Source organism: Panthera pardus, unplaced genomic scaffold (assembly GCF_024362965.1).
Source record: "Panthera pardus isolate Hobbes unplaced genomic scaffold, ASM2436296v1 HiC_scaffold_17, whole genome shotgun sequence".
Taxonomy (NCBI): Eukaryota; Metazoa; Chordata; class Mammalia; order Carnivora; family Felidae; genus Panthera; species Panthera pardus.
This window is the reverse complement of record NW_026526732.1, coordinates 128357265-128384826: the sequence shown is the minus strand read 5'-3', so window position 1 is coordinate 128384826 and position 27562 is coordinate 128357265. Positions and strand designations below refer to the sequence as shown.

The window sequence follows — 27562 nt, the reverse complement described above, 5'->3', positions numbered from 1 at the left end:
GTTAGTTTTACTATAGGCAAGATCAACTTTATCCTATTTTTCTGAAGCCAGATTACACAGATCCTAAGAGTTTTGAAAGTCAAGATCAATAAGCCTATTTTGTTTACAGAGTAATAGCATATACACAGAAGTGACACCATCGACACATCACTCCACAATTTAACTAATTGTGCAACTTCAGGCACTCCTCAATTATGTCCTGGAATAAATGTGTAGCAGCATTAACTTCATATACACAGGTTTTGTCCTTATATACATTAAGGACAAATTTCATAGTTTTTTCTTTCAACAATGCGAAACTGTGTGTATAGCAAAGGGACATATCTTGTAGAATAATTCTGCTCTCCTTCCAAAAAGAGATATACTGGAAAAATACGAACTATTTTTTTTATGAGAAAAATGCTTGCCCCTTCCTTACCTTCACACCAAGGATTGAAGAGAATGTATGTGTCTGTTTCTGGGTTTCGGCTGGTGCGGAGAATGCCGTAGGGGGTCCAGACAGCAACATACATGCGGAATTTCCCCACAATGCACTCTGGAGAAGACTGGATGGACAGCCGGACAGACCTGTCCTCTCTCATGACAACTTTGGCCCCCCACTTGCCTTTCTGCAGCTGTGAGACGACAGGAACTGGGATGTAGGTTCCCTTATTCTCCTGAGGGTAGCGACCTGTGGGAAGAAGCATTGAGATAATTTCACAAACCATTTTTGTTCTGACTCTGTCGTCTTATGGCTGAAGGCTAAAATAATTAATTAGAGTTGAAATCATAAGACTTGGGTATGAATTTCATTTCTGCTACCAAGTTGCTATGTGATGTTAGTTGATTTTCTGAACTTCTTTGACGCTATGATTTGTCATGTCTAGATAAAAAAAAAAAGAATAATGATAATTACAGGAATTTTTGCTCGTTGGCTAGTTGATGAATTCAAATAAGATGTAGCAATAGTAATTTGGGATGCAAAAACATAACAGAGCTTATAGGGTACTGTGAAGTTACCATTGCCTAAAATGCTACCCTCTAAAAAGTCAGAATTGCTATTTTAGGGAGATAGGCAAATGTTTTTGGGTTTATTCTCAATACAATTTGTTATATTACCTATAACAGGATTATATTTATAGGTTGCACATGTAGCCATTTTCACATTCAAATGAAACATGTGTTTATTGCCAGTCTCATTAGTGATTTAGGCTTATGTCATGGGCAAGAATTCAGGCTCCAGAGGCAAATTGTCTAGATTTGACTCTTGGCTCTGCTACTTCCTTACCCTGGCAGTTTCTGGCAAGTTACTTGGCCTTTACAAATCCCTATTTCCTTCTCTGTTTCTTCATTGGTACATGAGGAGAACAATATTACCTAAGGATGAAATAAAATAACCCATGTATGATGCTTTGCCCATAATTTCTCATGCATAACCAATCTCAGCTGTTACTTAAATAGAAAACTAAGATCCCCAAAAGCAAGGGAATTAAAAGCAAAAATGAACTATTGGGAACTCATGAAGATAAAAAGCTTCTGCACAGCAAAGGAAACAATCAACAAAACTAAAAGGCAACCAATGGAATGGGAAAAGATATTTGCAAATGACATATCAGACAAAGGGCTAGTATCCAAAATCTATAAAGAGCTCACCAAACTCCACACCCGAAAAGCAAATAATCCAGTGAAGAAATGGGCAGAAGACATGAACAGACACTTCTCTATAGAAGACATCCAGATGGCCAACAGGCACATGAAAAGATGCTCAACGTCTCTCCTCATCAGGGAAATACAAATCAAAACCACACTCAAATATCACCTCATGCCAGTCAGAGTGGCTAAAATGAACAAATTAGGAGACTCTAGATGCTGGAGAGGATGTGGAGAAACAGGAACCCTCTTGCACTGTTGGTGGGAATGCAAACTGATGCAGCCGCTCTGGAAAGCAGTGTGGAGGTTCCTCAAAAAATTAAAAATAGAGCAATAGCACTGCTAGGAATTTACCCAAGGGATACAGGAGTGCTGATGCATAGGAGCACTTGTACCCCAAAGTTTATAGCAGCACTCTCAACAATAGCCAAATTATGGAAAGAGCCTAAATGTCCATCAACTGATGAATGGATAAAGAAATTGTGGTTTATATACACAATGGAATACTATTTGTGGCAAGGGGAAAGAATGAAATATGACCTTTTGTAGCAACATGGATGGAACTGGAGAGTGTTATGCTAAGTGAAATAAGTCATACAGAGAAAGACAGATACCATATGTTTTCACTCTTATGTAGATCCTGAGAAACTTAACAGAAGTCCATGGGGGAGGGGAAGGAAAAAAAAAGAGGTTAGAGAGGAAGAGAGCCAAAGCATAAGAGACTCTTAAAAACTGAGAACAAACTGAGGGTTGATGGGGGGTGGGAGGGAGGGGAGGGTGGGTGATGGGTATTGAGGAGGGCACCTTTAGGGATGAGCACTGGGTGTTGTATGGAAACCAATTTGACAATAAATTTTATATTAAAAAATAAATAGAAGACTAAGCATCGGGGCATTTTACCATATTTTGAGGCTCATCACACTTTATATATAAGTTATCTCAGCATAAATGTTATTTCTCTTTATTGCTGTCATTTTAGACCAAATTGTTATTTCATGGTGTTAACCTCAAAACTAAATTTCACCATGGGCTCCTGAAAAACATGGAGGTGACAGCATTTTTTAGCTTTTTAGCTTATAGTTTAATTTATAGTTTAGTTTACAAGATAATCAAACATATAGATACTTTAAACTAGAGCAAATCTTTCATTTACAAACTTTTCCAAAATGTGTTAGATATATAATTCTTCATGACTTGAAGAAAAATACAAATCAGGCTACTAAGTCTGTAATTTTTTTTTTTTGATTGCAAGCAGAAGAATCTTTAAGAGAAAAACCTATTTACTTTGCTTTATAGAAAACATGCAGAGGATTCTACATTAAAATGAACAAAACCAACGCTTCATTTGGGCCTCTCCAGCTACTGAGGTCTTAAAGGATTCTTTGGTAGGCATATTGTCAAAGACAGAGCATTCTAAGGAGGAGGTTGCATAAGTTAATTGCAGTGTAATTTTGTGAGATACTTAATCTTAATGAAAATAATATTCTACCCAGTGCAAGCCAGGGAGAAAGATTAGAACCCCAGTGCTTTGCTATGTGTTAGGGGTTATCAGTTAATCACCACTCAGGATGGATATTATCATAAATTCAATAAAGTCTTAAACATGGTTTGCTGCCAAGATGTAACAGTGTCGAGGTGGTGTTCTTGGGAATATATGGAGCTTAGTCTATGGGAATCCTGCTCATAAATCCTGCCAGAGCTGCTTGTTCCAAAGGCACCTCCATCTCTGTATTTCCTGGGTAGGTTCCTCTTTGTGCCTGCTCAAACTGGGGTGGTGGGGAGGCTGAGGCTGCCCTTTTCTCTGAAGGCGTTGTTGCTCCCCAGAGACCCCATCACTACTGAAGAGCAAACATCAAACACAATTTCACCAGCTAAGTGGAACCATAATTCATTCATTACAGGGGCTCCTGGAAGCTGTTGTCACTAAATACTGGCTTGGATTTAGAATACACAGTATCAAATACCATACAAGCTCACTAAAAATAAATGTTCAGAGATAAAATCTATATGACAATGACAGACTTAAGTTTTGTAAAAACAAACAAACAAACAAACAAACAAAAATGATAAAAGGAACTTTAAAATGTATTACATAAGAATGCTCCTTTAGGACTATAGCAACGAAGTAGGAGAATGTCTCTGAAGCCATGTACTGTGTGCTGTGAGCCTCAACTTTGCACTAACACACACTTCTGTTAGGAACATTGAAATAACTAAGACGATCACTATTTCCATTATTACACTTGAAATTATGATTTTGAAGACTCATATTAATTTTTTAAGGTTTATTTTATTTTGAGAGAGACAGAGAGTGCATGTGAGTAGGGGAGGGACAGAGAGAGAGAGAGAATCCCAAGCAGGCTATGCACGGTCAGCACAGAGCACAATGAAAGGCTCAAACTCATGAACCACGAGACCATGACTCCAGCTGAAATCAAGAGTTGGATGCTTAACCCACTGAGCCACCCAGGTGCCCTAAGACTCATATTAAATTTTACCTATCAAATTCACGGCATAAAAAAAAAAGTAAAGAAAAAGAGGAGCCATGTTTATTCTTCCTGGCTTTGAATGCAGTCACAACCTAATGTAAAGACTAATTTGTTTCAACATTTTTCATTCATGCAACCATATCCCCTACCATGTGCTAGACATTATTCTCAGTACTAGGAATACAACAGTGAACCAAACAGACTCCTTTGCTCTTAGAGCTTGTAGTCTATGGAAAAAGCCAACGCGCTGTTTATTATATGCCTGTTACTGCTTTATTCCTTATATCAGACTATGAGAAGGAAATTATGATCATCATCCTAACTTGACAAATCAAGAAACAGGGCCATTAAGCAATCTGTCCAGGTGATGTGGCTGGCAAGTAGCAGGCTGAGATCTGAACTCAACCAGTCTGGCTTTAGAGCCTGGGAGTTTAATCACTAAGCTGTACGGCAGTTGTATGCGTAGAAAACGCTTTGGAGCTGGTGAGAACTATGTTCAGATTCTGACACCACAATTCACTATAGACATCCCTTTGGGCCAATTGCTTAATTGTGAGCCTCCACCTCCTTGTCTCTGCAGTTCTGGAAATGGAAAAAAAAAATAGATTTTACAACATAGTGAAAGCTTTACGCTTGGCGCACGGTAGGGGGTGGCTCAGGAGACATTTATTGTTTGTGTTTAAATATAACAGCTACTGGAGAGTAAAGCTAGAAAGAAGAAGAGGTGATTCCCACCCTCCTTCCCTGTCTAGTTCTAAATGTGAAGAAATGTGAATGTTCCAGGGAATGCCAGTTATTTTTGTGGAGGGAAGTGTTGTGGCCAAGGAGAGCAATGCAGCTGGCTTAGACCCTGGCTGTGTGATCATGGCACTTACTTGTTGTCTCTCATTTGTTCTGTAAAATGGGATAACAGTGGTCATCGTTTGTGATGGGGAAGGCAGCTCAATAAATGGCAGCTATTGTTATACTTTCCCCCATTGCCTCAGGCTTTCTTATTCCTATAAGTGATCCTTCCTTTGCTCCAGGAGCAGGAAGCCAGGATTGGGTTCATGGACAGTCAACCTATAGAACCCAAATCTACTTTCAAAGGCCAGTTCATTCCTGAGTAAAATACATTGAGCTGAGTAATTTTTCTGTCAGGGGAATACATACAGCTCACTCTCACAATCAATTAAAAAAAAGTAGCATCATTCATTATTAACCAAAAAGCCTTAATAATTCCAGAATCATCATATAAGAATCACCTGAACCCTGTCCCTCACTCCTAACTCGTGATTTTCCAAATCATTTATGGTCACTGTCATCTTCATTCATTCATGCCTTGATCAGGAGCTGGCAAGCGATGGTCTACAGGTCAAAGGTAGCTTATGGCCTATTTGTATAAATAAAGTTTCACTGTCACACTCTCACTCATTTGAGTATTAGTGTGCTAAAACAGTAGAGTAGGGTAGCTGTGACAGGGACCATATGGTCTGCAATGCCTGAAATATTTACTATCTGGCCTTTACAGTAAATGGTTGCCAACCTGTGACTTAGAGAATTTTACATTTTATTTATTTAAGGAGTGATTTATTATAGACACTCAGTGTCTAATACTGGGATCTAAGAAGAAAAAAATATCACCTAGTTTTTCCTTCCAAAGAGAAATATATCACTAAACCAATAATAAGCATCTGAACTACTATTAGGTCAACAATTTAGTTTCCTTAACACCTCGTAGTTAAATTCCTCACAGTCTTATAGGGTGCTGAAGACATAGGAAGCTGGTTGTGATTTTTTATTGATTTCACTAGACATAGCTAAAGTCCAATTTTATTACTGTACCAGTTGTTTAGAGTTGTTAAGGCAGTTCATATAATGATGAAAATAAAGTAACAGGAAAGAAGGTTTATTTCCTGGGGTCCTTTCCTGTGAGGGAATTTTTGCAGATGGGAAACTGAGGCTCTATGAGGTTGTCACTTGGAAGACATCCATATAACTAGGCGGAGGTAGACATGGGGCTCAGACCAAGATATTTGCACCATTAAACCCATTCTCTTTTCTCTGCATCATGTCACCTACATGGAGCTAAGGGGGAGGATACTGAAGGTCTTACAAAATAATAATAATAGCAATGTATCACTATTGCTCATCAGTTGTGACAAATGCACCATATTAATGTACCACGTGAATGCAAAGGAAAACTAGATGCAGGGTTTATAAGAACTCTCTGTACTATCCTCATAGTTTTTCTTTAATCCCAAGAGTATTCTAAAATAAACTGCTTAAAAACAAAGATGAAAGAAAGATAAGAATAAATTGGAACATCTGAAGAGATATGAGGTCAAAGGACAGTGAGGGAATATGCCATGGTGTAGAGAAGGGACGTGAGACCGAAACATGGATCCAAGGGCTTAACAACCAACTGATCATTAGAAAGAAGACCTGCTTGCAAAGAGGGGCTGCAGCCTATAATGGATTTGAGTCAGTGGTGTTAGCGACTGAAAGACAAAGGGTAAACAATACTGCTGATACAGTCAGGCCGCTGGCACCGGACCAGTGTATGGAAGCAAACCTGGAACAGGTAGTGAGTACATTCATCCCAAAGGAAGGAAAAAAGAGCCCAGATTCACAGACGTTTTCCTATTCACTGTATGGGAGAGCTGATTATTAATGTGAGACCTGACATGTCAATAGTACCGCAGGGTCTTGTCGGCTGCTCTATACAACATGTTTAATTCTAAATGTAATGATTTCAATGACAGCTCTGGGGGAGAATTTTCTATGATTGAGTTGTGAGTGAGGAAGTTGTGACAGAGTAGTATTTCATTTCACTAAATAGCCCTTCTCACCCCCAGGAGGTAGCATGTTTAAGAGACCACAATCAGGCTACAATCCGGAACACCCATCCATCAACATCCATGACTGCCCATCAACTATCCTTGGCTAAATCTGGATGTGAACCTCAGCCTTACACAGGTGATCACCATGCACATTTGTTGAAAGTGTGTAATGCTCAGAGAGTTGGTTCCCACACCCCTCCAAATTGTGACTTCTCTGTTGAAAAATACCTGAGCAAGAAAAATAGAAGTGGAAATAAAATATCACAGACACTATTCTAATTTTTCTTTTAATAACATAATCTTTGGAATTGGACTACCCAACCATGAAAAATACAATTACCAATTGCATTTTTTCACACTTACCTAAAATTGGTGCCATCTTCCCAAATGATCTAGAAATTAACACATGCTCTTAGTTTAAGTGCTTGTTTTCATTTGTAAATTGTTTTTGAGGCCACAGCAATACTATTTGTAAGGCAAAATTCACTTGGACCATATGTCTAGATTTAAATGTCCCTGTGGATTCTTTAACCTCACTCTCTCCTTACATATACATGAGTGAACACAGAGAGATGCACCTAACTTAACACCCCCATTCTGAAGCCAGGAGGAAGAGGGTGAACATATTTAGTTCCTTAAGATTTCATTTTTTACTAACGTTGGCTTGTTGGTTCTGAGTTTTTTGCATGGATTTGTCATATTTGTGTTATTCACATAAAAGACAAAGAGAAATCCACCTCCAGCTCAGACTCAGTCCTATGTGCCCTTGGGGAAAATTTGCTCTCAACTAGTCATTGCACAGACCAGAGAACCCTCTTCATGCAAAGCGCTGCATAGGGAAAATTCCAAGGAGGAACAAGTTGCATTTTAGAAATTCATTTTTTAGTAAGTTAATGGTGTGGAATATTTTATATTGAAACACAATGTACTATGTGGTAATTAGATTCCCAGGTAGTCCAGGAAGGCCACTAATCAGCATATAGTATGGTCAGTATGGTTGAAAATTATTGCTAATAGAATTATTCTGATTTCACTTTGCTCAGATCTAGAACCGGGAAGAACATAATCAGCCAGGAGGAGGAGTAGGCACCTTTCACTGAAGAAGACATGCCTGTCAGCTATTTGCCCTTGACGCTCTGAAATGAAGCTCATATCTCAGGACACCCCTGTTTCTCTCATCTCTTGGGAAGCTCATCTGTGAGTCAAGTGACCATAGTTGTGCTCCATCTATGCTAGACTTAGTAGTAGCAAATAGTAAGACACTTCTGGTCGTTCAAGGCTTAATTAATCACCTGAAAACCCCAGAAAAACCTTTTTATTCATATTCACTTAGATATCTATTTTTCTTATGCAACTAAAATATTATCTTACTTGTCTTTAAAGCTCCCATAGAATGCCACAATGCCATGCACCAAATAGGTGCCCAATAAATGTCCCTGGGACTGAATTGAACATTTTCACAAATGTCAGGTCCCATTAAGGACATCACAGAGACTTTAGAAGCTCTGGAATGAGACTCCTGTAGCAAGCCAGGTGTCAATTTCAAGCATCCTTCACAAAAAATAAAAATTTCTAGTCCAAAACCTTTTCCTTCAAAGGGTGTTTTCCATTCACATACAAATATGTTTTAAGCTGAGCTCTGACTCCACCTAACTGCAGACTTTCTTTAATAGTGAATTCTTAGAAGAGGATTGTCTCCAGGGAACATATGAATATATCATGTCTCCAGCTGGGAAGGTAAATTTCATGATGTTAATTCATTTTTCCATTTGATTCATTTGTTTTTCCCAAGACGCACCTTTCATGCTCAAAATAATCAATCTATTTCCAAATGGGCCCTGGAAGTGTTGCTGTGGCAACATGGTGTATGTGGCAGAGCTGGAAGCAAGAATACAGTAGCCTTGCAGAGGGAAGCAAACCTTGTTTTATCAGTCTTGGGATGGAACAGGAGCACACAGGGCTGGGATGTACTTTTAGAAACATCAGGTTACCAACTACAAAAACAAAACACCACCACAAAAAAAAAAAAAAAAAAAGAAAGAAAGAAAAAAGAAAGAAAGAAAGAAAGAAAGAAAGAAAGAAAGAAAAAGAAACAATCAAAAATGGCACAGATTCTTTTGTTCAAAATCAAATCATTTCATCAAGGACCTCAGGAATTTGCCCTATTTCATATCTTGTCAGTGGGAGAGTTTATACATATATTTTCAGATATTTCCTAAAGAAAGGAAGCTTCCTGGCAATGTTTATTCTGTGGCTCCAGTAAACTGGGGAAGGAAGAGGAAACTTCTTGAGGACAGAGACTGAGTTATACTTAATGTCATATACTGACTGGCATGCAAGACGCTTGGAATATAGTAGGTGCTCAATAAATATTTGGTAAATTGAAGATAGATACACTCTTCAAGGAGGCTTGTTTACCTTAATTTTATTTTACGTTTTTTTCACTATTTCCTACGTCTTTTACAATCTTTTTGGGAGTAAGATAAAATTTTGTGAAATAACCAGGACTGTGTTAGGATCTTTGAGTGACTAAAATAATGATAATTATAATGGTAATAATAATAATAATAATAATAATAATAATAAAAGCTACCTCTTGATGCAGACCACCAGCATTAAGAAGTACATATCTTAGATGGTCCAGCAAGGCCAGAGCCTGGCCCAGGGGTCTGCCAACAACACAGAGAGGAGCCAAAAAACATGAGGAAAAAATCAGAGAAAACTCAATTGTATTGAAATATAAGGATTTCCTCATCTATGAAATAAGACTCCAGGGGTCCTGCAACAAAGTATTGACACTCACTGTAAACGTGCCTACAGTACGCCAGGCTTTATCTAGGATTGTTAGCCATAAGGAACAGTGAGTGGCAGAGCTTCTGAAACATAATCTTCACAGCTGTTGGGTGCATTGGAAACCCAGAAGAGGAAGGGGCTGAAGGTGCTATGGAAGTAAGAGAGGATCCCTCAAAGAAGGTGGCTTTGGGATGGAATCTTAAAGATGGACAAGGTGGGGAGGAGCCTTCTTGGCAGAGGGAATAAGGAAAATGCGAGGCATAAGGGAATGATGAAACCCCTGTGGCAGTAGAAGCAGTTGACTTGGGCAGGGTAAGAGCCAAAGGGACCTTTGATGCTGTGCAAAAACATTAGGCTGTGTCCCAGGAGATGGGGCAGGAGCCATTGAGAAGCTCTAAGTGGCCTCATGAGATATTCACAGTAGGAAGATCAGTTTGGCTGCAGATGGAGAATGGTTTGGAGGGGACAAGCATGGAGGAAAAGCATGCAGAGGGCTGCTGAAGTATTTAGGTAAAACATGATGGTGTCCTCAGGGTGATAATGTCTAGCTCTGGCTAATGACCTAAAGAGGGAGGATAAGTGGATGGATGTAAGGTAGAAGCAGGAGAAAGCAACAGAGGCTTAGCCAAGAGTGAGATGGGTGGAGTGAAAGGTGACCCTAGGTTTTGGTTATTCTTCACTCAGCTTCTGACTGCTACTGGGTGCCAGGCACTGTTTTCATTGCTGGGCATACAGCTACGAGTAAAACATCATCCCCTCTAACCCTGACTCATGACTAAGCTGCAAGACTTGATGAGCATGATGCTTTATAAGGGTCTGCTCCAAAAATCAGGCCTGGTGTGGTTAACTGCCATATAGACTTACTCAATAACTAGTTTTCCGGAAATTCCCTTAACCACATGGATGTGTTGCCTCATCTGAGAGAAGACAGAATATTTTTAGTCTTTGAGAAAAAAAAATCATGAACATAAAATCTCTACAATTTAAATGAGGTAGGTTATAGAACATAACAGTTTGTAAGATTTGTTCATATTGCTGATCCAATTTCTAAGGAACAGGAGGATTAGAAATCAGAGAACTTGGATTTGAGTTCCAGGTTGTCCACGTGGGAAAGAGAACTACTGTTCGTTCTTATCTACTGTGCTGTTGACCACCTGTTTGTTCTCAGACCCAATGCCACCCCACCTCATTCTGGTTCTACAGAAAATCTTATTCCCAGGCTCCTTTGCCCTCTGGCTTTTAAGTAGGTCTGTCCCCCCTTCTCTCTCTGCTTCTGGAGTTGCTGAATCCCCTCAAAGGCTCTCAGCTCCCATTGGTCACTGCCATGGTTCCAGTTCTCAGGGATGACTTCTGGGTTCTGGTAAGACCTCCTCCTCCTCCATGTGCCTCCAGCCCCAGGTGTTGGGGGAGGTTTCTGCTGTCACTAATTTCCAAGATGCCTCACTGTGACTTCACTGTAACCAATTCCTTTGACTAAACTTCCATTGCTTATAAAATCTAGAGAAGTTTCTCTTGTGCACTCTGAACCCTGACTCTGCTTTGTGTGAGATATTGCACTAACACTCTGTATGGGCTTTAACAGTTATGTCCATGTAATATCTGGGGAAACTGGGGCTCAGAGAACTTAAGTAACTAGCTATCAATTGCAGAACAATGATTTGAACCCAGGTCTGTTTGGTCTAGCACTCAGGCCCGGGGAAGCTAATCAGCCTCTCAATCAATTTCCATCGGTAATTTATACAGGATGAGGTTTAAATAATAATGTGTGTGAAGGGCATGCCATGGGTTGAACAAATTATTATTTTTCTCATTATTCTATAGTGTCTGATGGCCACAACAGAAAATGAAGTTCATTAAACTTATATTTTATTTTTATTTCTGAGCATGACCACATGGGTAGTGAAGAAGGTGACTGCTGATGTGGCATGGTTCAGAGATTTATTCACAGGCATTTACCAAGCACCATTTAGGTACCAGGTACTAGATAGTAGATACTGAGAACAGTGATGTCAACACAGGTTCATGGGGCATACAGTTTAGTAGGAATAAACAGACAATAAGCAAATCAATATATACTACATCAATGGAGGTAAATGCCATGAAAAAGTAACATAAAGCAATTAAAGGAGACAGAGTGTAATGGGGTGGTGGTGCTGATTTGGAGAAAGTGACCAGGTAGGACTCTCTGGTAAGGTGACATTTGAGCAGAGATGCAGAAGTGAGGAAATGAGCCGAGCAAACATCTGGAGAAGAGAATTACCTTAAGTGCAAAGGTCCTGAGGAACGTGATACTCAGCATGTTTGAGGAGACTATGTGCCTGGAGCAGACGGAACATTGGAGAGAATCATAGGAAATGGGGTGAGAGAGAGAGCGAGCCAGAAGATCAAATAGAGCCTTGAAGGCTGTTGTCAGGACTCTAGAACTGACTCTGACTGAGAAAAGAAATCACTAGAAAAGACACATGGTCTGCCTTAAGTTATTCCTAAAAATCACATTGGCTGCTCTGTGAAGACTGTACGAGAGCAATCAAGATGATAGAAAGACCTCTTGACTTCTCAAAATATTCCCACTTTGCTTTTTGATCATGAAAATACTTCCAAGAGAGGACAAATTAGAGATAATGCTAAAAATGTTTATATCCCTGGGACATTTGCTTAAATTCATGACTGTATGATATGAAACCTGATTAAAGTACCTTTCCTAAAAACTAGTTTCACAGCTGGAAGAGAACCGGATGTTAAGAATAGGGAAACTTGCTCATAGAAGATGGTATAAAAATGTGGAAGTACTTGAAGTACAAAGTCTGTCTACATGACAACTGTTTCTAGGGCAATTTCTAGTCCTTCCCTGGCATGAGTTTAAACAAGGCTCTGTTGCTCTACCAATTCATCGAGGTTTAAATCCTTCAGATTCTAGTGATGTCAAGGACAGAGATAGGATGTTGATGTCACAATGTTTAATTGATTGTACTGTGCTGGATTTCAGGGTTTATAAACCAAACTGCATACCAGTTTTTGTCCTCACTCTGTTAGCAACACTTTCAGGGGAAAAAGGATGTTTCCACATTTCTTAGGGTTCTGCCACCCTCAAGCTGGGCTCTGGAAGCCCAGTGCAGGTTTGGAGGGGGCAGAAAACACACTTTGAACTGAAAGTGGGGATCACTAACCAGATTTATGACAGCTAGCAGTTCCAGTGCCAACCTCCTTCACATTCTCAATCAACTTCAGGAAGCAGGCCAGAAGGAATTCTCTCTTATAAGAACTAAATCTCCCTAGCAAATGGCAATTGCATGGAGCCAAAGCTCCCTTTGTTTGAGTTGTATCCATCATGTAAGCGGACTGAGACTTGTGAGCCTTATCAGAAAGACTTACTTATTTACAATAATGGCAACTGGCTTAAAAAGCAGTTGTCATTAGCCAACAAGGATAAGATCAAAAGTTTAGCTGAATATCTTCCAAGGAAAGCAGACCTCTGAAGAAATTTCCACTAAAACAGTCAATTCTTGCTAATAATTTAATATCAAAAATGATGGGAATAAGGACAAATCATTGGTAATCTAACAAAATATTTGTCTGTCTTTGGAATGCAAATATATGAATGCAATTCATAACAGCAAGTGTTAGATGAGTTTGCATTGCCAGAAATTAAACCAATTGCTGATAGAGCAAAAATCAGCATAGAAAAATATTCTAGGCAATAAGATGCAGTCCATTTGGTATTAGTCTGCAGGTGGATGTACATACTCAATAAATGTTTATTCAAACAGATATTTATAAATTGCTTACTATGAGCAAAGTAATATCATTTTACTGGAGTGACAAAGGTAGGTATATGAGATGTATATGATACATTTCCTGCGCTCAGTGAGTTCATAATCAAACGTCCAAGTTTAGGCTGTAATTTAAGTCAGAAAACTAATGCCACATGATGGTAACAGACCTAGAGGAGTGGATCAATGGTGGAGTCAGGAACGACTTTATTAAAGACATAACAACAAAAATAGAAGTTGAGGGATGGGCAAAAAGAATGACATGCACGTTGCATAATTATTAGTTCATATGTACATTTAGAGGTGGATGATCATTTGCTTACTAGAGATGTTCATAGTTGTGTAACGAGCTAATCACTGCTTACATTTAAAAGCATCATAAAAGTGGGGTGCCTAGGTGGCTCAGTCGGTTAGGCATCTGACTCTTGGTTTCATTTAGGTCATGATCTCATGGTTCATGAGTTCCAGTCCCGCATCAGGTTCTGTGCTGACAGAGCAGAGCCTGCTTTGGATTCTCTCTCTCCCTCTCTCTGCCCTTCCCCTCCTCCTGTGCTCTCTCTCTCTCTCTCTCTCTCTCTCTCTCAAAATAAATAAATAAACTTAAAAAATTATTTACAAAAAAGCATCATAAAAACAATTGCACTCAAGCCTGGTGTTTATGACAATGACATAAATCAACTACATAAGTGACTGTGAAGAAAACCATGTTTAAACACAAGGATGTAAAGGAACCACATTCCAGGTTGGAATACTGGAGCCCCGCCTAGAGATGCCTGTGGAAGAAGGCAATTGTTCTTGACATCTCCCCATGGCCCAAGATACACCAGTCTTCTCTCATTTCCTCTGGCAATTTGTCACCTACTGATTTACCTAAAAATTTTTAAATAGAGGTAATTGTCAAGTATCTCTTCATTTGTGGACTGAAGGTGTACATGTTGGCCTTCCATGAATGACACCCATCCTTTGGAAAATGGCGCAATGAGGGAATTTTGTCTAAAACATCTGTCTGCTCTCGAACTCCAAAGTTTAACCCCAAACTCAGGGCATGTGCTCTGAAGTTTCACACTGTCTTCTGAATGGCCAAGAAATCCTCACTTTGGGACTTCCTCTGAGCCTGCCTCCCCAGCAGCTCCTAGTGGCCAAACATCTCCATGCTATACCCAATAAATAGCCATTTGGCCATTCATCCTGGGGCATCTGGTCTCAGCTAACAGTAAATAGCAAGAGCCTAATAAATCTACTCTTGCTAAAATTTTAATATCTGATAAAACTAATTACACTCCCTCCCACCTCCATAATCACTCTTTATGGAAATAATTCCCTTGGTTGAAATCCATTCACTGCACACAATTTGGAGAGGGAATGGTTATCTGTCTTCACCTCCCAATCAGTGGATCCTGTGTCCTTCCAAGACCTTTCCAGAATCTATGCCTGTCATCTGAATTCTACTGATTCCTCCCTGAGGGAAGAGATTAGGCAAAAGGAGCTTGGTTAAGATATTAATACACCTTATTCAGTCATTGTCATTATGCCTAATGTCAAAATAATATATTTGTGTTGTTTTAAGCCACTAAAATTATAATAATGTTTTGCATCAGCAATAGAAAGCTAAAAGAAACACAAAGTACACAGCTGGCATTTTGTGAAGATTCACTGAGCTTCATTTTATGAGTGGTATTATTATCTGTATTACACCATACTTACTCAGGTATCCTTGGGTATGAAATAGGAGAAACCTCAAAGATGAGAAACACTATGAAGGTCGCAGGGGTCAGGGGCCAGGGGTCATCATAGGTATATCATAGAAGCAAAAACAATAAGTGAGATAAACCTAGATTCAATTGGAAAATATTGACAGGAGGTAAAATAGCAGTGAGCATACACAGGACCCAGGCTGTGATTTTTAAATACTATTTTCTATTAAAAGGAAGCAGAGCTCTTTGAAGAAATGGTTGATTTCAGGGCTGGGGCAGGGAAAATATGAGATGAGCTTGAGACATCTTGTTGTGCCAGAAAAGAAGGAAGAAAGGATACTGAAGCCAGTTGGAAGAGCTTCCAACTGGCAAAATCAAGGACAATTTGAACATCAAATTAATTAATGATAGTAACAGATTTAAGTAACCTGTTTAGTTAAAAGAGGAAATCATGAATTCATACATACATCAATCAATCATTGTATCAATAGAAATTGTGATGAATAGAAAACATTTCATAGTCTCAAGGTACTTTATTGTAAATTACTTGTTAACTACAAAGAGAAAAAACAAGAACTTTGCAGCAGGGAACCCTGACAGACACCACAGTGTTGGGTTCTGAGATGTGCTGCCCAGAGTCCCTTCAGAAATGACAGACATATCTTCAGTTGCTGGGAGTGATGCCAGAAAATGATCCTTGGTGGGTCAGGTCTCTTTGGGAATTGCCTAAGTTGAGAAAAACTGCCTATGAAGACCTGTTTCAGCTCCATATCTCTCCATGGGATCAGCTGTGGCCTTTGTTAGGATTGCTCACAGCTCAACCTCTCCCTCTGTCTAAGTATACCCAAGAGCACTCCCTAATTTCTTTCATACTGATTCCAAAGTCTACTTCTTGTGGAACCCAACTGCTATAGAATGAATGCTGGTATTCCCAACCCCCAAACTCTTATGTTGAAATCTAAACCCCAATGTAATGGTATCTAGAGGGAGGCCTTTGGGAAGTGACTAGTCCGTGAGGGTGGAACCCTCATGGATGGGAACAGTGCCCCTATAAAAGATCCTGGAGAGCTCCCTTACCCATTCCACCATGTGAGGACACAGTGAGAACACAGCTGTCTATGAACCAGGAAGTAGGTTCTTATCAGACACTAAATCTGTCATCATCTTGATTTTGGACTTTTCAGCCTCCAGAACTGTAAGAAATAAATGTCTGTTGTTTATAAGCCACCCAGCCTATGGCATTCTGTAGAGCAGCCCAAATAGACTAAAACACCAACCTATGACAGTGCCTTAATCAAGTGATCAAAGTTAACATCATCAGTAATGGGACGTGTAAAAACATTACATGCAACCAGATAGGATTCACTGAGAAGAACACAAAATGCTTCTGTGTATTACTGCCAAAGATGCATAACCAGATTGTAATCACGAGGAAACACTAGACAAACCCAAATTGAGAAGGGTTCTACAAAATTACTGCCTTGGAAGTCCAAGAAAGTGTTTCAAACTGAAAAAAAACATGACATGACAACAAAATTCAATATGTGATTCTGCATTGGATCCTCTTGCTATAAAGGACATTATTGTGACAACTGGTGAAACTCAAATGGGTTCTGAAGAATAGATGATCACAATTTAATAATGTTAATTTCCTGATTTTGATAGCTATATAGGAGAACGTCTTTGTTCATGGGACATCAGATTGACACCTCTCTAATGGTTCTGAAAAAAAGTGCTTTGTAGTGTTATTGTAAATTTTCTGTGCAGTGTTTGTTTCCAAATTAAAAAAAAATTGCAACAACAGAACATGTTGTATCCACTGTTTGCACAATTATCCACATTCTTCCTTTCTTTCTCCTCCTCCTTCTCCTTTCCTTCTTCTCCTTCTCCTTCTCCTCCTCCTCCTCCTCCTCCTCCTCCTCCTTCTCCTTTCCTTCTCTTTCTCCTCCTCCTTCCCCTACTTCTCCTTCTTCTCCTCCTTCTCCTCCTCCTCCTCCTCCTTCTCCTTTCCTTCTTCTCCTCCTCCTCCTCCTTCTCTTCCTCTTTCTGCTTTCCTCCTCCTTCTCCTTCTTCTCCTCCTTCTCCTTCTTCTCCTCCTCCTTCTCCTTTCCTTCTCCTTCTCCTCCTCCTCCTTCTCTTCCTCTGCTTTCCTCCTCCTTCTCCTTTTTCTCCTCCTCTCCTTCTTCTCCTCCTCCTTCTCCTTCTCCTCCTTCTCCTCCTCCTTCTCCTTCTTCTCCTTCTTCTCCTCCTCCCTCTCCTTTCCTCCTCCTTCTCCTCCTTCTCCTTTCCTTCTCCTTCTCCATCTTCTCCTCCTTATCCTCCTCATCCTCTTCCTTTCCTTCTCCTTTTCCTTCTGCTCCTCCTTCTCCTTCTCCTCCTTCTCCTTTTCCTTCTCCTTCTCCGTCTCCTTCTTATTCTTTTTTTGCCATCAGTGATATAGATCTTCCAGTTTGCTATACTGAGCAATATTTGTGAAGCTTTCTTTCTCTGGAACACCAATATTCATTCTCCAAAAGTATGTGCTGAAGGAATACCCTCCTGGCTGCCTTATACCCTGTTAAAGCCTATCTTTAGCAACAGGCAAAATACAGCCTTTCCCTCAAGAAGCATCGGCTCTAGGAGAATACAGAACTGAGTGATTGGGAGCAAAATATCAATGACGGGCTCAGCCCATTGCATAATAATGCAACCAGAGTCCAAGTCCAAAACAATCAATCTGGGGGTGGTTACTCAGTAAATCAATGAAATAGGGATGATGGAGCACCCATAAAGCCAGGTATACTGTGTCATATAAATCTAGGGGAAATGAAGCAGAGAGCAATAACAGACTTCTTTCTAACTTCTGAAGATGATTACCTTAGAGTTGTGCCCTAAATAATCAGGACTGCAATTCTTTTTCTTGAAGTTTTATCTTGGTGGTTATAAACACAAATGCTGTCTTTATGAATCATCTTTATTTTTAAAATTTGGCTAACACTCCACTCAAGTGTCTTTGACATGTTTAAAGCAATTTGTTTCACAAATATGAAAGTTAGAAAAAATTGAAATGACGGAAATGAAGTAATGGAGACAGTGTGTCATTTTCTATCACTTAGAAATATGTTGCACAAATAAAAAAGTTGTTTGATGGAAAATGCCAATCTAGCTGTTTCCACTGCTTCGTTTCCATCATTTTAGTCATAGGAACTTTGTTTTTGTCTCTTCCTGTGGAGTTAACTGCCTCAGAATACTAAGGCCTCTTGTCTACCCTGTGTGCTAATTTTCTGGTGCACTTTACTGCATATATGTGAACCTAACTTTGAGATGCTGGACATCAAATGTGGCTTGTCTCTTTGGGAGCCACTTAGGGGATTGAGAGGGAAAGATATTTTGCCTTTGTATTTTCCCAGTCAAGGAAACAGGACTTGAGATAGCATTCATTCTTATAAGTCCAAATGGAAAGCATAACACCTTTAATGGAAGAGTTGATATCATTGTGCTGACTGCTACTTTCCAAAAGAAATTCCTGCACATATGTTTCTCCCTGGAAACACCACAGCGCACAGTGTTGCACACACTTGATTAGCTGCTGGACTGCAAGAAGGGTCAACCCCACAGATTCTCATTCTATGGTGTCTGTCTCAGTCTGCTGGGGCAGCTAACAAAATGCCATAGACTGGCTGGCTTAAACAACAGACGTTCATTTTTCACAGTCCTGGAGGCTGAGAAGTCTAAGATCAGGGCACAGACTTGGTTCCTGGTGAGAACTCTCTTAACTTGCAGATGGCAGCTGTGTCCTCACTTGGTGGTGGGGAGACATAGCTCTGATTGCTCTTCTTCTTAAAAGGGTACAAATCCCATCATGGAGCCCCGCGGTCGTGACCTCATTTAATCCTATTTCCCACAGGCCCCAGCTCCAAAGATCATTTCAGTGGGGGCTAGGGCTTCAATATAGGAATTTGGTGGATAGATGGGGTGACACAAACATTCAGCCCATAGCAATGTCTGTCCCCTCTCCCTTACTAAAGACCTTTGGGTTGTCCTTCCAGGACTTTTTTTTTTTTTTTTTTTTTTTTTTTTTTTAGCTGAGCTCCTCATACTTGGTCTCTTCCCTCAAGGAAGAATCAGTAGAATTTATCAGATTCTGAATACTAGCTTGTCCTAGCATTTCTCACCTGATGCTGGACCTGGGATCTAGAAAGGTCTTGGAAGGATAAAAGGTTCATTGAATGGGAAACAAAGACAGAAACCCATTCTCCTCTCTAAATTGTGTGCAATTAATGAAATTAAAATATGGCAATTTGTTAATTTAAAACATTAGGGTATTATTTCTATGAAGAGTAAATATGGAGGTGAGGGGAAGCATAATTAGTCTTATCAGATATTTCAAATTTAGCAAGAATGGGTTTATTAGAATCTTGCCATTAGCTGTTAGCTGGGACCAGTTCCCTTAGAATGAGTTTTCAAAGGCTGATTTCATGGGACACAGTATGGAGATGTTTAGTGATCAGCTGCTGCCAGGGAAGGCAGGTGCAAAGGAAGTGTCAGCATGTCAGCATGAGAACTTCTGAGCTGCTTGATGGGCAGTGCAAAATTCTTGATACATTTGGAAGACCACTGCCTCAGTTTCTTCATATGCAAAAGGTAGACTGTAATTGTAACTACCTCCTGGAGCTAGACCACGTGCACAGAGAATGATCATAGACCTGACTTGGGATTCCACATTGGTTAAGCCACACATGGACTTTGGCCCATTTATTCCACTATTTGTTCCCAGTATCTGTTAATGTCCAGTCCTAGTATGCTCCCTGGTAATCTGATTAAACATCCATAGAACTCAAGGCTGTCACTGCCACCCAGAATCCTGAGAGGTTATAGAGGATTGTAGCAGTACCTTGCACACTCCCAAAAGAGATCTGGAGAGAGGCTTAGTTCTTATCTGGTAGAGGGCAAAGGTGGCTGCCTTCCCTCTCAGCCCCCTTGGGTAGCTCGGGTCTCTTTGCTGCTGCAGTGAGGAAGTACAAAGGAGCCCAAACTATGCCTCAGATGGCACACTGGGGCTTGCTTCCAGCTCTGTGCCTATTTGCTGATTTCCTGCCTCTGGGTCTTTCTCCCTTTGCTCTCCCTCATCTTGAATGGATGTCTCTGCTTGACCTCACCTATGCTGGAGGAAGTCATCATCCCACATCTGCACTTCCAAAGCCAGGTCAACCTGGCACCCCACTCAATCCAATGCTCTTGACTCATCATGTCTTCCCCATCTGAAATGGTTTTTCTGTGCCCTGTTTGGACACTTATTCCATTTTTTAACATCATGAGATTGCTCCCCTTCTCCCTCTACATTCCTCCTATTTTCTAGTAGCTTCCTCTTGCTTCAGCTCTGATTTGGCAATCATATATCCAAGGTTTGCTAAGGACAGTCCAGCTTATGCCTGTTTTCTTAGCACATCCTCTATTTAGTCACTCCCTCCCTCTCTCTCAAAAGTGTCCTAGCTTGGAGGATGCATTATAGGTCACCCTAGCTGTGATCCACTGAGCTCTATTAAGTCCTGGTTGACCTTGTGCAAGAATGCATTTGAACGTTTTTATAGGGATGAACAGTTTCAAGACCTGTAAGACAAATGAGTTGGCCCAAGATGGCTATGATATTTTCCAGTGCCCAAATATTTATGAGTCTGTGATTTTATGAAAAGAACAAAGCTTTGGACTGCTTTACCTTTAACAATGAGCGGAGCAGGTATGCTCTTCAGAGAAGCCAATCCTAACTGCTTGGTGGGCACTAGTCCTGGGCAATTCTCCTCCTTCAGCTCCCTGTTTCTGCCTTGAATACAAGCTCAACCCTCAGCCTTTTTAATTCCACATACTTTCAACTTATTGCACCCTATTTTTCTGCATCTCTTTGTGCCTGACTCCCCATGCTTTTCATCTTTTCTTTCAATATTTATTGTTGGAATATCTTATTTCCTCAAGACATTGCTCTCTGAAGAGTGTCAGCTAGTTATTCTGCAAAGCCAATTTGTGCAAATTTATAAACGGGTCAGTTGGATAGTATTATCTATCCTCACAGAGCATTTTCATTTCGTTAGGGGAGCTTCAGATATTATGCATTAATTTGAAGGAGTAACTATAATAGAGGAATTCAATATGCTGTTACTGGAACAATTTTCATGTCTCATCATATAGGCAGCTGTCTCTCTACCTGGCTATAGATTTGGCAAGTGGCAGATTTGGCAGGTGGCATTCGTATGTTGGTGAACATAATGTATGAATGAGTGAATGTGATTGAAAATCTGTTTTTATTATAATCCATTTTATTTTCATTCTACACATTCCTCCCCAGAAGCCTTTATTTTTAAAGCATATTTGGTTTACCAGTTTGAAGTGTGAGATAGTGAGCACCTCTAGATTATCAAGGAAGCATGGATTGTAGATATCCCTGTCTCTCCTCCCCCTACAGGCATACTGGGTGAGTAAGTAAAAAGGATGTGGATATCATTCAAGTCTCTTATGACCCGAGACTTACACCACTTATTGAGCCCCCTTTAAAATGCTCTTGAAAGCTGATGGTGACTTAATTGCATTCGATCACGTTAATGAGATTCTGATCTTTGACAAAAGATAGTTTTTCAGGGCTCATGTTTTAATCTGACATGATGAAGTGGACTGCTTAGGGATGATAATGATTCTGCTGTGTTGAGAAGCCTCTACAAGCCTCACCTCTACAAACCCAGTAGAAGGGCTCTGAATTCTATTTAGTGTAAACATTCACTAAGCAAACAATAAGTGGAGGCTGACTCCATAGGGTGAACACATTCCTTATGGGCTTGTCAAGCTGGGTCTCCATACTACCCTGCAAGCTCCATGAAGCTCCAGGGTCCTCTAGAACCAGCGGCACCCAAACTAGATATAGCCATGAGATCTGATTCCATTCAGGATTTCTTTTTCATTAGAAACATGTGTACATCAGCAAAAACTATGCTCTTGGACTTCAAAGAATGCTTTTCTCTCAACCTGGAGGGTATACACTTCCTGTCCCTCTTGTGACACTCCCAATTCCTTAAGGTCTATCTCAAGACCTGTTTGCTTTGTCCAAGACTTCACCCTTCCACTCTAGCTTAGGTCCCTCCTGCCTGACAAGTGCAATGCCTGCCTGCCTCTGTGACACATTTCTGGTAGAGAACTGTGTCAGTTCAGCCCTTGATTTTATACTATATGGTTTGTGTTTATCACTTGTGGAATTCTTCCCACCTCAACTATAGCAAGCTCTTTAAAGACAGGAATGGTGTCTTAAATTCTCTGTGGTATCTCACACAGTACCAGACACAGCAAAGTTTATGCATCAAAAACTCACTGAACCAGTGATGAGATGAGATATTATAAAGTCACCTACACAGAAATGGAAAGGAAGTAGGGAAATGAAAGAAGCTACATCAAGACCCCCTGAAGAAACTCCAACAGTACAGCAAAGGAGGCTTTAGGGGACTAAGATACACTTTAGCCAGAGACAGTCCAGGGCATTCAGAGAATCCAACCTGGCTTCCTGAAGGCTGAAGAAAACCTGTGAACACATGCACAAATTGCTATAACTCTTGCAACTCCCCTAACTGATGGGTAAATACCAAAACATTCACCCACAGGACAGTGTGTATGTGTGTAGGAGAGACAGAACAAGAGTCAAAGCAAGAGAAAAACAGAGAAAGAGACGGAGAGTTAAGAGAAATCACAAGAAAAGGTAGAAATTCACAAGGGCTGAGATACCGAGAAGAAACAAAAGGTGAAAAGGAAAGCAAAAGAGAGGTACAGCTATTTATAGCTTGCCTTGTGGTCATCTAACACCTGTCTGGCTCTGGCTGCTGTTACAGTAATGTTGTATGAAGGTTATACTGCCTTAAGGAATACAATAAGGATTTAGCTTTCCTATACAGTTGCAATATTCAAAATAAGGCTGGTAATTGGGTCATCTTATTAGCAAGCAACTATCACTAAGGAGTTCCAAGAGCTTTCCAGTCAGTCCCTCATCAGTCCATGTAACACACTTGTGGAGTAATGAGAGGGCACTGATTATGAGCAATTAGCTCAGTTTTACCCTTTCCTCAGTGGATTTTCATTCCACTTGGACACTGTCTCTCTTTTACCGACCGGAGACTTAAGAGCAAAGTCTAACAGTGGGCACATTAGTTTTCATTAAATGTTTTCCCCTCTCCCTCTTCACCCCTAACTTCACATACTGCAAGAAAGACTTAGAATTATATGGAAAAGCCCGGCAGTGCTCACACTGAATCATCCCTGAGTTCAGACCATGGGTTTCTGGTCACGTACAGTTTCAATTATGTGGGTGCTAATTAGTCAAGGTTATGAATTCTCATAAGTGAAAGAGGTCAATGTAAGACACAGCATGAAGACAGAAACAGAGGAGAGTGAGGGCAATGGAAAATTAGGGGAATAAAAAAGAGGGAGAAAGAGGAGGAAGAAGCCAGGCATCTGTGAGGGATTCTCGTTCTAAACTCCACAGTCCCTTACGACTGTGCCACACAGCACACTTGATATTATGAAACGCACTGGCAACTCTATTGCCCTAAGTATCCCAAGCTTCACTTAGAATCTCCAGCTCTGCAGGATGGGATGTGGGTCACAAGGCAGGGCCGAGGGGCCTCCCTGCAGGTCTCTTGCACTAGAATATGGGTATAGATTCCTCCTACTTTGAGACTAAACGACCTCTGTCACTTCAGCTGGAACTGTAGGCAAATAATTCCTGGCAGAACTTGGCCTGTGGGTTGTCAGGCTTTCTATTTGATTAATTAAGCTGTCAGCATGGATGTTGTAAATACTGGATATTTTTGTTTGGAGGTTCAATGGTCATTACCTTTGCTTTGCTACCAGGAAAGAAAAGAGAGAGCAATGGCCTCCTATTGCCTTTTTGACAGCATGTTCTTATTTGGTAATAGTCCTTCATTGGAGAACCTCACTCAGTGCCACTGGTCCTGACTACATAGTCTCTGAGGGCTCACCCTACCGTCTTCTCTCTCACTGCCCTCTTTTCAGACCCAGGGTGAGGGTGGGGCATTACCAGCGGAATACAGAATAGTGGGAAATTGATCCCATAGAAAGCTGCAGAAGAGTCACCTGAATCTAGAGTCAAGCTAAGCTAGTGCCTCAGCAAAAGTATCCATTTACAGGTAGACAATCACGGAATTTAGAGGAGAATAAATGGATTAATATACCAAACAACATAACTAGGATTAATTTTACTATTTGATTACAATCTTGGCCATGCATCTGCCTTCTAAAGGGGCTGAAGTGGACAGACCACTGAACTAAGATTCTGATCATTTGAGGGGAAGCTAGGGACAGGGGATCTCCCCTCCCCTGCTTAACCCTGGGTCAATCCCTCAATTCTTGTGCACTTAAGTTTCCAGATTTTTCAGTGAGGCTTACTCCTACCCTTCCTGCTTCCCAGTGTTGTTGTGAGAGTAAGAAGAATGCTTTCATATACATTATTTCCTTTAATCCATAAATAGCTGCCAGAAGTAAATATTTTCAGGTAAGAAAACAGTCACTTGGGGGTTCAGTGATTTTGTCATTGTTCTAAGTGGTGAACTGGGACTCTCACTGGATCTGCCTGACCCCAAAGCCTCCCCATCCACTGTGCTGGTTCCCACCCCCTTTATCAGAGGAGCTATCATCCCTGATGTGACTCCATGCTTGGCAAAGTATCAGTCGCTGTAGCACACTCTTTTACCTCAGACCATAGTATATTACTTTACTACAGGTGAGTCTTACTTGACCATGAAAAAAAAAGAAAAAGAAAAAGAAAAACAAACAAACCCACAATTTTACTACTTCTTGTTATAAGGTAAATTTTTAAAGAGGAAAAAATCATATAGAATGATGTATTGCACATTTACTCTGTCATCCAATAGTAACAGTCTTTCTCCCACCCTGCCCAAGTCTCTTACTGCTGTCCCTGACAACAATCTCAGCCCTCCAATTTATCTTTCATGCTCTGCTACAGTAATCTAAAAAGAAGACACTTACAGCTTTTTAATATACTCCTTTAAAAAAATCTTCCACAGAGACTGTTTATAGAATAATATCTAAACTTCAAGTCAAGGCATAGGAGGTCATCAATATGTTTCCAACTTTTCTTTCCCCACTGAACTTCACATTATTTTTTCTAGAATATATACTTTCCCATTTCATGGCATTAACTCCTACTCATCCTTTGAGATCCAGCACTTTCCGGGGGACTCTTCCAACTAGTCACACGGTCAATCTCTCTCTCCAAGATGCTTTCCAACCATTGTGCTCAAGATACTGGCATTCAGCTCAACTCTTAGTGTGCTGGCTGTCCCCTCCAGACTCTTTGGGAGCAGAAAATGAACATATATTACTACTCCAACCCCAATATAGTGCTTTGCACATGAAAGGTGTTCAGTAAGAGTCCAATAAACACATTAAAAAGGAAAGTAAATTGACTTTATGGTAACAGAAGCCAAACAAAAATCTGGCAAATAAATATATACAAATGTAAAAAGAAAAGTAAAGTAATCCTTTATGAAAAGAAAAGTTGGTGAACAGAAGTGCCAAATTTATTAGTTATTTTAATGTTGGCACAAAATCTAAAGTATCAAAGAGAGAAAAAAAAGCAGATAGTATATTAACTTACCATAACCCATAAACTACAGTATTTTGTAGAATTAAGGTAATTTGTAACAGTAGTTCAGCCTCTCCTAGACTGAGTTGTGCATTTTTACTGAAGGGTGTTATGAAAATAAAAACATGGTAGAGTAGTGTTTATAGGAAGACAATTTGGGGAAGCTAAAGGCTAAAGAAGATTTGCTTTTTAATGCTGTGTATCCCCAGAGACTTTAAAATACTAATGTGTGCTGGGACTCTCCAAGAAAAGGTATGAAACACAGCATGACCTAAATGCATTTGACCACTTTTTTAAGGAGTCTTTCACATGACACGTGTTCATAGAGAACACACTCTGGGAAACATTGTCCTAGTTTCTTAGATGCCATTATTCGTCACTTCACAAAGGCTTAAAAATGAACATACTTATCGTCAATGCAGAAACACACAGAAGGAAAAATTTGAAATGACATCCCATATAAATGCTGCTTCAAAATGATGGAATGGGTGTCCTATTTTTATTAAAACACAGCATGAGATAGTAGGGAGAGCATAGGCTAAGAAATAATTCTCTAGATCTTACCAGCTACATGATTTGGGGCAAGAAATATCTTGGCAGAGAAACTGCGCTATGTCTATGAAAACCACAGATGGTGATTTTTTTTAATGTTTATTTATTTATTTTGAAAGAGAGAGTATGAGTGGGGGAGGGGGAGAGAGAGAGATTGAGAGAGATTGAGAGAGAGAGAGAGAGAGAGAGAGAGAGAGAGAGAGAGAATCCCAAGCTCTATACTTAGCATGGAGCCTGACAAGGGGCCCAATCCCACGACCCTGGGATCATGACCCAAGCAGAAATCAAGAGTAGGATGCTCAACCGACTGAGCCACCCAGGTGCCCAATGGATGGTGACTTTATCTGGATTCTCTGAGCCAAAAATCTAAAGGGAACCAGAAGTCTTAAACGGTCTGGATGATGCTTTCAGATATAAGACGCGGTTCTTTGCACTCCTCAGCTCCTGCTATACGGGCTCACCTCCTACATCTTTGAGAAACTTGAGGTTATCAGGCATGATCAGTTTCCTATCTTTCTGCCTAATGCAGTCACATTCTCCCATATCTTTTTCTCAACACCCTCAGAGGAAACAGATTCTTCTTCCTAGACAATCCCTCATCCATGTCTCTTCACTTCTTCCAGCATTCTCCATCAGCCACCAGAGTTTCTCTTGATTCTTGAGGATTCCTCATCTATTGGCTCTGTACCCACGGCTCCCTTCATGTTCAAGTACCTCCAATCGTAAACACCCAAACCAAAACACCACCTTATCTAACCTACATTCTTCTCCAGTTACTATCCAAATTGTCTTTTCTTCTCATCCAAAAGGATAAGTCCACATTTTCTATGCCCACTTTTCACATCTCATTTACTTTCAAACCATTAAAATTTGGTTTCTCCCTGAGTAACCAGTGCCCCCATAATTGCTGAGTCCATTTGGAAGTTCTTATGTCTCTGCATCTCCTTGTTGTATTTGATAAAGCTGGTCATGCTTTCTACCCAACTCTCTTGGATTTGGTGACACGGCACTCCCTGATTTTCCCTTCTACTTATCTGTTCATGTGGTCTTTGTCTCCTCCAGGGGCTCTAGTTCCTGGACTGATTCCTTAAGAGTTGTTTGCTCTCAGGATTTGAGCCTCAGTCTGCTTCTTCCCTGATTTACTTTGTCTGAATGATCTTGCCACCCATCTATAATGTAT

General features: G+C 40.3%; 1 protein-coding gene across 2 annotated transcripts in view; it reads right to left on the bottom strand.

The window, feature by feature from the left end:
* F13A1 (coagulation factor XIII A chain) overlaps nucleotides 1-27562 on the bottom strand; it is a 245345-nt gene that overhangs the window by 197042 nt on the left and 20741 nt on the right. For both annotated transcript variants that reach the window (XM_019419828.2, XM_019419830.2), the window contains one exon: nucleotides 419-670. In XM_019419828.2, the coding sequence (XP_019275373.1) occupies nucleotides 419-670 (252 nt within the window). The remainder of the gene's footprint in view (nucleotides 1-418; nucleotides 671-27562) is intronic.